Source organism: Podarcis melisellensis (genome assembly GCF_964234715.1).
Source record: "Podarcis melisellensis genome assembly, chromosome: 6".
In the NCBI taxonomy this organism is placed as follows: domain Eukaryota; kingdom Metazoa; phylum Chordata; class Lepidosauria; order Squamata; family Lacertidae; genus Podarcis; species Podarcis melisellensis.
In genome coordinates, this window is record NC_138538.1 from 44,134,437 (window position 1) to 44,146,944 (window position 12,508).

Sequence of the window (12,508 nt, forward strand, 5' to 3'; positions counted from 1 at the left end):
ATTTAAGGAATATAAAACTTTGACTGTTTTTCCATTCTATACAGCGTGAGTGGTCACTGTGCTCAGGAATCATTTGCATCTCTCAGACTCAAACTGTTCAGGAGCACAACTCCCCAGCAGTGCTATCTCAAGGGTTTCTGCTGCTAGAAGACTTGCTGCTTCATACCATCCCAACCAAAAACAAAGGTGATGGTAGGAATGCATACTGAAGGAAACCTCTAAGGCAGATCACCAGGAAGCATGGGGAAGGGTAGCTAGGAACACTGAGGTGGAGAGAGCAACAGTGTGTGTGTGTGTGTGTGTGTGTGTGTGTGTGTGTGTGAAAGAGAGGGGGGGGAGATCCAAGAGCAGGGAGGGTGAGAGGATACCATGTGCAGCTCTTGGGGAGAGAGGGAGAACAACACTACCTCCACCAGAGGCAGAGAAGGTGGGAGAATGGCAGTAGTGGCAGCATCATGAATTGTGCCTCAACCATATGAGCAATCTGGTTTATGACTTATTTGTCCTACTGAACCATGTACGTGGGATGAACAACACAAAGACAATGTGTCTAACAAGTATCAAAGGTTTATTCCAATAATGAACAAGGACATGTGTCTGATAAATGTTACAAACCTCTAGTCCAGTCTTCTGTTTCTCCCCTCCCTCCTTCACCCATTTAAGTTTGGAAACTGAAAAACCAGGTGGTTTGTTGCTGCTTGGGACAATGGAACTCCCAGGGCTTTCGCTCACAGATGGGTGTACACAAAACACAGGCAGAATGGTAAGTCCACTTCCACTTTATCTGTCTGGACGAGCCATTCCTGGTCTGGTTGGCACCATCATGGGTCTGGATGGAGGTCTCATCATAGGTGGCCCTGGCATCATTGGCATATGTCCTCCCATGGGCGGCCTCATTCCTGGAGCTACAGCAAAGTAAATTTAAAGCATAAGAAATGTACTAGCCAATTTCTAGTCAAAGACACCACAATGTCTATTAAAAGTGTCCTGAAAAGACCACCTAGATTTCTAGGAAGAAGCTTCCACGTTTTCAGTATGGAAAGAGAAAACCTTCCTAGACTAGTGGTTCTTTGGAAATGTTTTGTCATTTCTTCACTGCAGATCACATTGGTTTAGATCCTAAATTGTTCTTCCATTTACACAGGAGGATGACTTGCTTTCATTCTGTATGCCAATCCCCCATGCCATTCCCAAAGGCCTCCCATCTTCCAGGAGCAGATTTCAAGTGGTACAGGAAAGTCCTGTTCCATGAAAGGAAGTTTCCTGGAAGGAAAGTTGATATCCAGTTCCATTGTTTTACCTGTCTATGATAGTGCTATGATAGTACATACTTCAAAAACAAGTTCTAGATTAGATAGTTTCCAAATGCCGATAGTGCCCACAAACACTAATAATGCCTTCAAAGTTCCAGAATTGGGCAAGAGCTTACACAACATACTTACACAACCAGGTCTTTCAAGGTATCATACATTGCTGTTTTGTACTGCATTATATATTTGGTATTTCATACGGAAGACATTTAGGAGACTCACTTAACACAGACTAAATTATTTGGGCGTACTTAATGGTCACAAAGGGGACGTGGGTGGTGCTGTGGGTTAAACCACAGAGCCTAGGACTTGCCAATCAGAAGGTCTGCAGTTCGAATCCCCGTGACGGGGTGACCTCCCATTGCTCGGTCCCTGCTCCTGCCAACCAAGCAGTTCGAAAGCACGTCAAAGTACAAGTAGATAAATAGGTACTGCTCTGGCGGGAAGGTAAACGGCATTTCTGTGCACACTGCTCTGGTTCGCCAGAAGCGGCTTAGTCATGCTAACCACATGACCCAGAAGCTGTACGCCGGCTCCCTCGGCCAACAAAGCGAGATGAGTGCTGCAACCCCAGAGTCGGCCACAACTGGACCTAATGGCCAGGGGCCCCTTTACCTTTACCTAATGGTCACACGGTAAAGAGCATGCCCAACACTTTGCTTACTGCTAAGAGTGCTTCCTGTTTTACACACTTTTAATGGTGGCAAAGGGTATTAGTAATATTGTTCCAGCACTGCTTGATGAACAATTGCCTGTTTTAGGTGTTGTGGTCAAACCATGATTTGGGGATTGAGAGCACCTTCCTCCCTTGTTTGCTTAACCATGGGATGATGTGACATCTGAATCAGGCAAACAATGGTTAATGCTAACTAGGACAACTTCTGAATCACAGTTTGCAAACCCACTTCAAGCCATGGATCGAAGGCAATTTTTAGTTTGCTAAATATGGACTTCACAGCAGGCTATGGCATAAGAAATTAGGAAAGGAAAATGGAATCTGCAAGAGAGTGGAGAAGAGTCTGAGCCTGAAGAGTATTGGCTAAACCATAATTTTCCTAGTGGAAAGGTTCGGAATTTTGGTGACAATGAGAAGAGCTTTCTTTTGGAATCAGTGAAATGCTTTTTAAGATAAGGTTTTATTCACTCCAGATGTATAGTATGATCTTTTAAATGCATAACAGTCTATGCAACAGCACTACAGAATAATTCCTGGCACCTTCTGATCACTCCAAATTGCACAATGAAACAAAACCAACAAGCGTTAGAATTCTTAACAAACTTGTAATCTAACTGTACCATTGAGGGCTAGGGAGGTGGGAGGGAGAAGAATATGGGATGTCTCTACTCTGTTATTATACTTTACTTATTGTTTTCATTTTTAGTTTTGTAAAATTATATAAAAAGCCAATGAAAATAATATAAAATATTATAATAAATTGTAACAAGATTAAATATGCTAAAGTATAAATGTATTTTAGAAGTAAATAAAAATAAAATATGACAGAAATAAGTTTAAGAATTATACAGAGAAACATCTCAGCTACCACTTTAATCAGTAAATATCAATATACATTTTTCAGATCTTTATCTATACATAGAAACATGAGATCTTAAGGACGGCAGCTCCCAAGAGTCCTATGAAACAGGCAAGACCAAATTTTAAATGAATGTTGATTATAATCCAGCAAGAGGTTTATCCCAAGGGGAGAAAACTGGGTTAACCCAGACACTAGAGATGGGAGAACTTCCTAGACAATGAAGGTTTAAGGGAAACTTACAACATATAGGAGCTCAAGCTCTAGTTAAGGACCTATGCAAATGCACATACACATGTATCTTCAGAATATAAGGAATTAAAGCAAAAAGCCAAATATTTATGTCATCCAGAACTTACCAGGGCCGACTGGCATCATTCCTGGGGGTGGTGGGCCCATCATTGGCATCATTGGAGGGCCACCCATGTGGGGTGCTGGCATCATACCAGGCCGTGGAGGACCAGCTCAAGTATGAAAACAATGGACAAATGTCAAAATAAGTTTGCACACCAACCTGACATCTCAGAAACACTTGAGGTTTTCGAAGATTGCCAACCATCTCTTTGCATCCCAACTGTCTGCTAGTTCTTCACCATAAGAAGTTAGGAGTTGGTGAAATATCTTATCTATTCACCATTACAACCAGTTGTTGTAATGGTGAATAGGTACTATTGCAATGAACATCAGCTGTTCATCATCCATAGCTCTTCTTCGGCGATCCCTCCTAGCCGAGTGAGATTGCAATGTTATCCGTAATTAATAAATGGCTACTACAGTGGTACATCAGGTTAAGAATTCGTTCTTAGAAGGTTCTGGAGGTCTGTTCTTAACTATTAAACTATGTTTAATAGGTTAATGTATTTTAGTGTTTTGTTGGAAGCCGCCCAGAGTGGCTGGGGAAACCCAGCCAGATGGGCAGGGTATAAATAATAAATTATTATTATTAACCTGAAACTGTTCTTAACTTGAGGTACCACTTTAGCTAATGGGGACTCCCGCTGCTGCCGCGCCCATGCAATTTCTGTTCTCATCCTGAAGCAAAGTTCTTAACCTTAGGTACTATTTCTGGGTTAGTGGATTCTGTAACCTGAAGGTTCTGTTACCTGAAGCGTCTTTAACCCGAGGTACCACTGTATTCTATTTAAAGTACAGTGGTACCTCTTGTTGTGGACCGGATCCATTCCAGAGCTCCAGTTGGATCCCGAGGTTTCTGCAACCAGAAGGACTGCTTTGCGCACTGTCGTGCGGCAAAACCTGGAAATATACTTCCGGGTTTGCCGCTTACATATCCCAAAGTTTATGTAAGTGGAGGGATACGTAAGCGGAGGGACAACTGTACTATCCAAATAACCACCTAAAGTTTTCCCTGTATCTCATACCAAAGTTTTGCCATGCTAGGCAGAGATAAAACATCAATATTCATACTTACGGATATTAGGTGGTGGTGGTATCATAGCTCCTCCTGGAGGTGGCGCAGAGAATGGAGTAGGTGGAATTTTGCCTTGCTGAAATGCAGCCGCTACATTAATGCAAATAAATAAAAGCCAAACATAATTAGTTACTGAAGTTTTCCTATACATTTCTGATTCTTTTTAGTGACCAAATGCATACTTTCTATGTGGAACTGCCTCAAGTTCTTAGTCATGCAATCTCTTCATTTCTGCAGCTGCCTGGATTTATTCCTTCCAGCCAATTTATCTAATCACACAAGCAGGAAAGCTTCATCCATTTCAATAAACCATATTTTCAAATAAGTATAAAAGCAAGAGAACATTGACAAACACATTTTCTGTTAAATGTGACTGATGTAAGGGACTTGGCAACATTTACAGTAAATTACCATGCATGTCTCCTCAGAAGTAAAACCCACTGAGTTCAATTGAACTTAATTACAGGTAAATTTGCTATTTTAAACACACTGGGACATTAAAGTAAGCATGCATAGGATCCTACAGTAAGGCAATGAAGGTGTGCAGATGAAACTGAAGTGCTTTCAAAAGTTTCAAAACTGGGTTCTAAACTGGGGCTATATTCCTATCACCATTTACCTAAGGGTAAGATCCACAGAACTCAATATGACTTACATCTGAGTAAATGTGCATAGGATTGCTCCATAAAACATCCAGATTTATTTATTTAAAGTTGAAAACTTTTCTAAACCACCAAACCAAGATTAAGAAAAAGTATCAGTGGTGAAGAGCATGAAACTAACAATAAAACTAAGCTTACAAAGAAAAAGTAGAAAAGATACCACAAAACAATAGATCTGCTCAATACATCAAGCAAGTTTGATCTTCCCTCAGGGAAAGCCTGGACAAACAGATGAGTTTTAAGAAGGCATCAAAATGCCAATACTCCAAGTGCCTGCCTGGTGTTTGTTGGAAGCACATTCCAAAGGGCAAAGGCTCTTAGTGGACACAAGATTAAAAACAAGAGCATATGGTACTCCTAAGAGTCTCCCTTAGAAATGTTTGTCAATGTGCTGGACAAAGATACTTAAAGGAACCATTTCCCCAACATTTTAAGAGAAAAATCACCAAATATAGTCCCCTCAGCTCAACAAGAAAACAACTGAATAATAGCTTATAATTTTTTGTTGTTGTTAAGGGCTTGAATGTGGTAACATAGGACACAAATTCCACAATTTTTCAACAGGGAATTCTTATAAAAGTCTGTATTCATTACTACGTGACACTGCCTTTAAGTCCAGCAGTTCTGCAACTTTCCAATAAAGGAGCTGAAGGAGGCAGAGCTTCAACTGCAAACATGTTGTGGAAAAAGGATTGAACTAATTCCCTAGGTAAGTGTAAACTTCAATCAAATAAACAAATGTGTGAAACAGCCATTGCATTGATATGACTTACTTGTTTTGTCAATCAGGCTCTGTGCTTGTTCTTCCATCCATTTTTGATAGTAGTCTTTCACATTTTCTTTATGTTTCCTGCCACTGCAATGGGTTTTCCTCACAGATGGCTGCAAGACATAAAACCTTTGCTCTCCAAGCACCAAACATACCCATGTGTCTAAAATATTGATAAATTTCACCTAACCGTTCCTGTACCAATATAGGAAGAGAACCTTTACATATAGTAGTCTCAAATACAGTAATCATGATTTTATCACAAACTAGTAAACTACCAAGTAGACATGAGAATCTAGTGAGTTTGCTCACTGAGTCATCATCTTTCAGTATTCGTGATGACATAATTTAAAATTGACATTTCTCTTTAGAAAGAAAATTGTCAGGACAAGTAAAGGTAAAGGACCCCTGGATGGTTAAATCCAGTCAAAGGCGACTATGGGGTTGCAGTGCTCATCTTGCTTTCAGGCCAAGGGAGTCAGTGCTTGTCCGCAGACAACTTTCCAGGTCACGTGGTGAGCATTACTAAACTGCTTCTGGCACAACAGAACACTGTGATGGAAACCAGAGCTCACTGAAATGCCATTTACCTTCCTGCTGCAGCGGTACCTATTTATTTACTTGCACTGGCGTGCTTTCGAACTGCTATGTTGGCAAAAGCTGGGACAGAGCAACGGGAGCTCACCCCATTGCACTGATTTGAACCGCCAACCTTAAGCAGCAGCACCCGCTTTTACCTACCTCAGGATAACAATGAACAGTCAGCATAGTGATTTTATTAAGGTCATGGTTGGTCACTAAATATTTACCCAAGCAACCATCCTGCAGCCAACCAATAGTCTTCAACTCACATCCATGATATTGAGCTCAGGCATATTTAACTTCTACCCTGACCTGTCTCATTCATTTAATAATTAATCATGTATATAAATTATAATGAAATTAATCATTAATATAAATATTTGCAGCATGGCATAGAAAACTATTGAAGTTCACCACACAATTTCACACTGAGGGTGTTTTTAGAATGACATTCTATCTATCTAGATGAAAGTGATAGGCTTGCATATTAGATTTTATTTAGGAAATGTATTCAGAAGTAATCCTCTGAAGAACTGTTTTAACTTTCATACTGTAACATTGTGAAATGTCCTACTTACAGAGTCATGGGTGAGGTAAGTATCACAGTAATCACAATAAAACCTGGAACGAGAGACAAATATGCACTGGAAGTAGGGTAATGATTGTTTGCTTCTTAAAATATTAGTGTTTTCAAAAGTTTAATATGTTTTTTAGTTAAGACTAGTAATTTAGTTTTGTTGCTTTTACAAGAAGAAGCTATTTCACTATATTTTCCTCAAAAAAAATTCACCTGCTTTATGCAATGGCATCCTTCAGATTTACTTATCTTTATCTATGTGCAAAGATTCTATCTAGTCACTCTCATTGATACAGTGGTACCTCGGGTTAAGAACTCAATTCGTTCTGGAGGTTTATTCTCAACCTGAAACTGAGGTACCACTTTAGCTAATGGGGCCTCCCACTGCTGCTGTACGATTTCTGTTCTCATCCTGAAGCAAAGTTCTTAACCTGAGGTACTATTTCTGGGTTAGCGGAGTCTATAACCTGAAGCGTCTGTAACCTGAGGTCCCACTGTAATAATATGAATCCCTTCTTAAAAAGAAAGACTGAGAAAAGAAATCAGTGTTGTATGCAGTGCTCTTTGTGTGCAAGTGGAACAGAATTCCACTTGCAATCAGGACCACCATCCTCTCTTCTGCCCTACAGCCCTCCATGCATCTTCAAAATCTGCTCCAGAGGTTTGGAGGACCAGATTTTGGATGTGTGCTAGGGTAGCAGAGGCTGTCCTCTTGTAAAAGCAAAAGTCCACTGATGCAATACTGGATTCAGCTCATTCTTTTCTTAAGTGACAGAAGAACAAAGTGACTCAGTGACTGTGTCAATCACAGCTAACATCAGAATATGTTAGAACTGTATCAGCCTAGGTAGTTCAATTGGTTAGAGCATGGTGCTGACAATGAAAAGTTACAGGTCTGATCCCCTTATGGGACAGCTGAATATTCCTTTATTGCAGGGGGTAGGACTATACGACCCTCGGGGTCCCTTCCAACCCTACAATTCTATGATCCTATAAATAGCTTGTCCCCACACACAGGGCAGCTGAGTCTGTGAGCCACCAAGTATTTTAATTATTCACAATGCCTCAAATATTCCCGGCATGGTGCGAAGTCTACATGGGTTCTTCCCAGAGGGCAGTTTACCAGGAGGCAGAACAAGTTGTCAACAAAATATGCAGTCAAATCTCATGATCAGTGGGACATAGTTGGAAGTAAGAAGGGCCACAGCTCAGGGGTAGTATCTACTGTTTTGACCCCCATAATCTCCTGATAGGGCTGGGAAAGCCTCTGAAATATGGAGTGGCTACCAGTCAGTACACTGGCAGCAGTAATGAGCTAGATGGACCAATGATCTGAGCGTATATAAGGCAGTTTCTCTATGTTTCTGCGAAGACCTCAGCCTTAAGGCCTCTGCACGCACGCACACAAAAATGGTGTATGTGTGTGTGTTATTTGAATTCACGAATATTTATGAGGAAGCCCGACCAAGCATTAAAAGCCACAATTATCTTTAGTGAAGCTATTAGGAAGCCCACTTAAAAGAATTACGTACATATGTACAAACCGGAACCAGCACAGAGAACGTACACAAACAATATACGTAAATATATGGGACAAGCCACCTGTGTCCCCCCCCTCCCATCCACAGAAAATTGTTCCACTCAGTCTGCACGCACTTTTCACCCTTCCCAGTTCCCACCAGAGCTTTTCATACGAAGGCTCTCCAGTTTACTCACTTGGGCATGTTGCTCGCTAGCGATGCGCTACCGGCCGCGCAAATGTCTAAAGGAAATGGCGCAATTATTATGCGACAACCGTTCCCGGTTTTTTTTTACCATAGAGATTTAAAAAATCGGACTTCCGGCAAAAAATAAAAGGCGCCCTTGTATTGAGTCTCTATGGTCAATGCAGAACAGAGGCGCTCTAAGCCTGAGGCATTTCTATGGTAACCCCCCCTCTATATTCCTCGCCTTGGAAATTAAGAGAGCAAAACCATATACAGTTCAGGCCGGAAGTGATAATAACCGGTTATTGCTGTGATCATCGTTACCTTTATGAATTGCGCCGTACGAAACACGGGAGATAGATTCCTACCTGAGGGGCTTACAATCTGCAAATCAACAGAGGGGAAGGAAAGGAAAATGGAAGTAGGGTAAAGAGGGCTGGATCTTCTTTCAGTTGCGCATTTAGGTTAGTTGTTCTATGAGGTGGGGTTGTGTCAAACGGATTCATCGAAAAGGTTGTTATTTCTTTTTAACAACTGGAAAAGTCCACAACTTTAAGATTTTACATGTATATGATGACTCGTTCCCCTCCCCTCATCTGTGTTAATTAGAAATTAATGACAAATTAGAATATCTAATTTTCACCTTTGATAATATTAAGACGGCATCTTTTTTATATTCCTGTTTTTGACCTATCAATGAACCTGTGTATATGGATGGAGACAGACCTGGCTAACAAGAAGCTTTTGTATTTTCAGAGATGGAGAATTAGCCATGGTTAGGCTTGCTGCTTCCCAGTAAACCTCGGTGCAACCGGATACCCGCACAACACCCAGCGCTTTTCTTTTTAAAGGCAAAAATCACTGTAAATAGTTTATAGGAAAGCTTGGGGTTGATAACTCTGGATTCAGCAACATTGTGTGATAGTACTTCCTGTTCAGTATCGTTTTAGACTTTAGGTGAGGGAATCATACAGGCAACCCTCCCCCCAATTTATATGGGGGTTATGTTCTGGGTCGTCACATGTGTCAGTGGAGCACACATAAGCCTGTCCCCATTCTAACCCTGCCCTCTTCCGGTGCCAAACACAGTGTGTGTGTGCGCGCAGTTGCACGTGCATCAAACATGTGCAAATTGAGAGTTGCCTGTATTTTAAAATTCTCCTTCATATAGGAATATTCTCATTGCATGCAGAAAATTAGAACAACATGACTAATGGGGAGGAAATTGCTGGCACCTGCAGATTGAAATGGTAGAGTTCATAAAGGATGGTATCATGTGATTCTGCTGACAATGTGTCTGGTAATACTAGAGACCTTCAAGTAGTTTTTTTATTCACCATGGGGACAGTGGGGTCATTGAGCATGGCAGCAAAATGGGTAGACTTACTCTAACATTCATTCCTAACACATGATAATCCACTACTCGGGACCAGTGTACTCCTTTCTTTCTCCATGTTGATGTATAGCACAATTGGTCTGTTCTTCCTTTAACATACTGCCCTGATTTCACCCTAAATTTGTGTTTCAATACTCACTGTAAAAATATTGAAAAACAAAAAACTGGTGTCAGTATTATATATCAGCTTTTGAACAATCTTGTGTTTCAAACAGTACAGTTCTTCCAGCTTGCTACCTACTTTAAGTCAAGGATAACCTGATTATAGGGCAGGCTTCATATTGGGTGGCGGATTAAGGCAGAATTTTGGACAAAATATGTGATCCGTAGTTCTCAGGCTTCCAGCAGCAGCAGTTGGGAAAGCGGCTCCAAAATGTAACCAGGCATATATATTGTGTCCAGGCCCCTGAAACATCTCGTCTTCCTCATCTTCAAGTAGTGAAAATACTAAAACTAGACGTGATCTGATTCTACTCCTGCCTAAGGTTCTTTTCCCCACATAATAGATAAAACCTTCTCCAAAGAGATGGACTACTACAATTGACTTGGTTATCAAATGCTTCCTTTTTATGCTGGATTGGCACTGTCATTCTAAACATTTGGGGCACAATCCAAAGGACAGTTGGCTTTAAATAGTAATAGAATGAATGCACATTATTAAAAATAATACACCTACCGGTACTTTTTAGATCTAAAGAATTAAATGAATTACCATTTATTAGTAGCCATTTAACTTATTTTTATCATTGGCTATATAACAATTTAGATATATGAGTCAGGTGAATTAATTTTCTATAATTGCATGACAAAGATTTTGTCAAATGATTACTTGTATTTAAATTGAGAACTTGTGCAGTTACCCAGCACAATGAAATGCACAGATATGCTGTGTATATTTAATGTTTTCATAGCTGCATACCTCTTTTGTTTTTATGTTGTTGTTTTTTGCCTTTGAAAATACCTACAACTATGTTGTGAAATGCAGTGAACTGTATTTGCATCAGTGTTTCTTTTTGAAACTGAAAATGCTTTGTCTCTATCAGATCTGTAAAAACCGGCCCTTCTGGCAAAACCAGATTAGCAAATTTACATAAACTGTGGTGAGAACGTTCTGGCTTGCCTATTTTAAACAACCAGGGCTGCAGTTTTAGGCACATTTAGACTGTAATCCTAACCAGATCTACTCAGAAGTAAATCCTATTGGAGTGAATGGGGGCTTTCTACCAAGTCAGTGGGTTTAGGATTGCAGTCTTACCTAGGGGCAAGCAAGCTCCATTGAATTCAGTGTTACTTTTGAGTAGACATGGTTAGGATTGTAGCCTTAGGCTATGAGCCTACACACACTTACCAAGGAGTAAACCCCATTGAATTTAGCGTGGCTTACTTCTGTGTAGACATGTACTTTTATGTTACACGGTATTGGATGTGTGAAGGCTTACTGAACTCATGGCTAGCAATTGCACGTATTTCTTAAAAGCATCGCGATTAGCTTTCACTTGTTTTTATTTTCTCGTCACTTTTAAATTTTATTTTAGCTTTCAATGCCCAAGCTGGATACCAGTGTCAGAAATCTCATTTAAAAAACAACACCCGAAACACCCGGTGTTTATTAAGAGTATTTTAGGGTACACAACGTAGTTAACAGTATAGAGGGTTAAATCCCCTCCGTATTACGACAAGAGAAAGAAAAGGGCAGCAGCCGAACAAAACGAGCAGAAATGTCGTTTCTGCAAAGAAGGATACAAACTTATTTGGAAGCAAGGAGCCCGCTGGGCTCAATGGCACATACTTCCGAGTAAATACGCGTAGGATCGGGTTATACAAGCCTCGCTGCCCAAATTAAAAAGAATAATAAGCCAAACGCGCTCGATCTACCTTAAGCGCAGCTTATTTGCACCCAGAAACCGCCCCCTCCCCTCTACTGCATTGGGCTGTTTGTGTTTTGGTCCCCTCTGCTATGATGTCATCACGTCTGTGAGGTCACGGCGCGCGGTGACGCTGGCGACGTCGGCGTGCCCTGCGTGCTACTCGCCCGCTTGCTTTTCTCGCTCGCTCCCCCCTCCCCCCATGCAGCTCTGAGGAGGCGGTAGTGGCGGCTCACGGGCAGCCCGGGGCCTAGTGGAAGGGGCCGGGCTGGCGCGGGCAGAGGGGCTCCCGTCGCCATGGAGGGGATGGAAGTGGACCTGGACGCCGAGTTGATGCAGAAGTTCAGCTGCCTGGGAACCACCGACAAGGACGTGCTCATTGGCGAGTTCCAGCGGCTTCTCGGCTTTCAGCTCAGCCCCGCCGGCTGCGCCTTCTTCCTGGACATGACGAACTGGTACAAGCCCTGAGGGGAAGCAGGGGAGGCGGGTGGGCAAGGTGGGCCGCGGCTGGGGGGGGGCGCGTGGGTTGGCCGGGCGTCTTCTCGGGAGGGCTGAGCGGAGGAGGCCCTGGCGGGGCTGACTTCGCCAGGCCCAGCTCGCTCTCCCGGTCCTGGGGAAGTTGCCCCGCCAAGGAAGTCCGGGCGAGGGCTGGATCCCGAACGCGCTGGCGGCGGGGG

General features: G+C 42.0%; 2 protein-coding genes across 3 annotated transcripts in view; one reads left to right on the plus strand and one right to left on the minus strand.

Moving 5' to 3' along the window:
- Positions 1-551: 551 nt before the first annotated feature.
- Positions 552-8,694, minus strand: SNRPC (small nuclear ribonucleoprotein polypeptide C). The gene is made up of 6 exons (XM_081915643.1): positions 8,581-8,694; positions 6,866-6,908; positions 5,710-5,818; positions 4,275-4,364; positions 3,205-3,309; positions 552-905 (listed from the first exon to the last, which is right to left on the minus strand). The coding sequence occupies exons 1-6, from the start codon at positions 8,586-8,588 to the stop codon at positions 781-783; spliced, it is 480 nt and encodes a 159-aa protein (XP_081771769.1). The 5' UTR covers positions 8,589-8,694; the 3' UTR covers positions 552-780.
- A 3,286-nt stretch (positions 8,695-11,980) lies between these two features.
- The window catches only part of ILRUN (inflammation and lipid regulator with UBA-like and NBR1-like domains), a 30,375-nt gene continuing 29,847 nt past the window's right edge, over positions 11,981-12,508 (plus strand). The window contains exon 1 of one of the 2 annotated variants that reach the window (XM_081915627.1): positions 11,981-12,286. In XM_081915627.1, the coding sequence (XP_081771753.1) occupies positions 12,129-12,286 (158 nt within the window). In that variant the 5' untranslated portion in view covers positions 11,981-12,128. The remainder of the gene's footprint in view (positions 12,287-12,508) is intronic. The other variant, XM_081915628.1, reaches the window with a different exon arrangement.

Coding starts and splice junctions, on each gene's coding strand:
- SNRPC (XM_081915643.1), bottom strand. Junction 5,819..6,865: donor CTTACCTCACCCATGACTCT/GTAAGTAGGACA, acceptor TATGTCTTGCAG/CCATCTGTGAGGAAAACCCA. Junction 3,310..4,274: donor ACCACCACCACCTAATATCC/GTAAGTATGAAT, acceptor TTCATACTTGAG/CTGGTCCTCCACGGCCTGGT.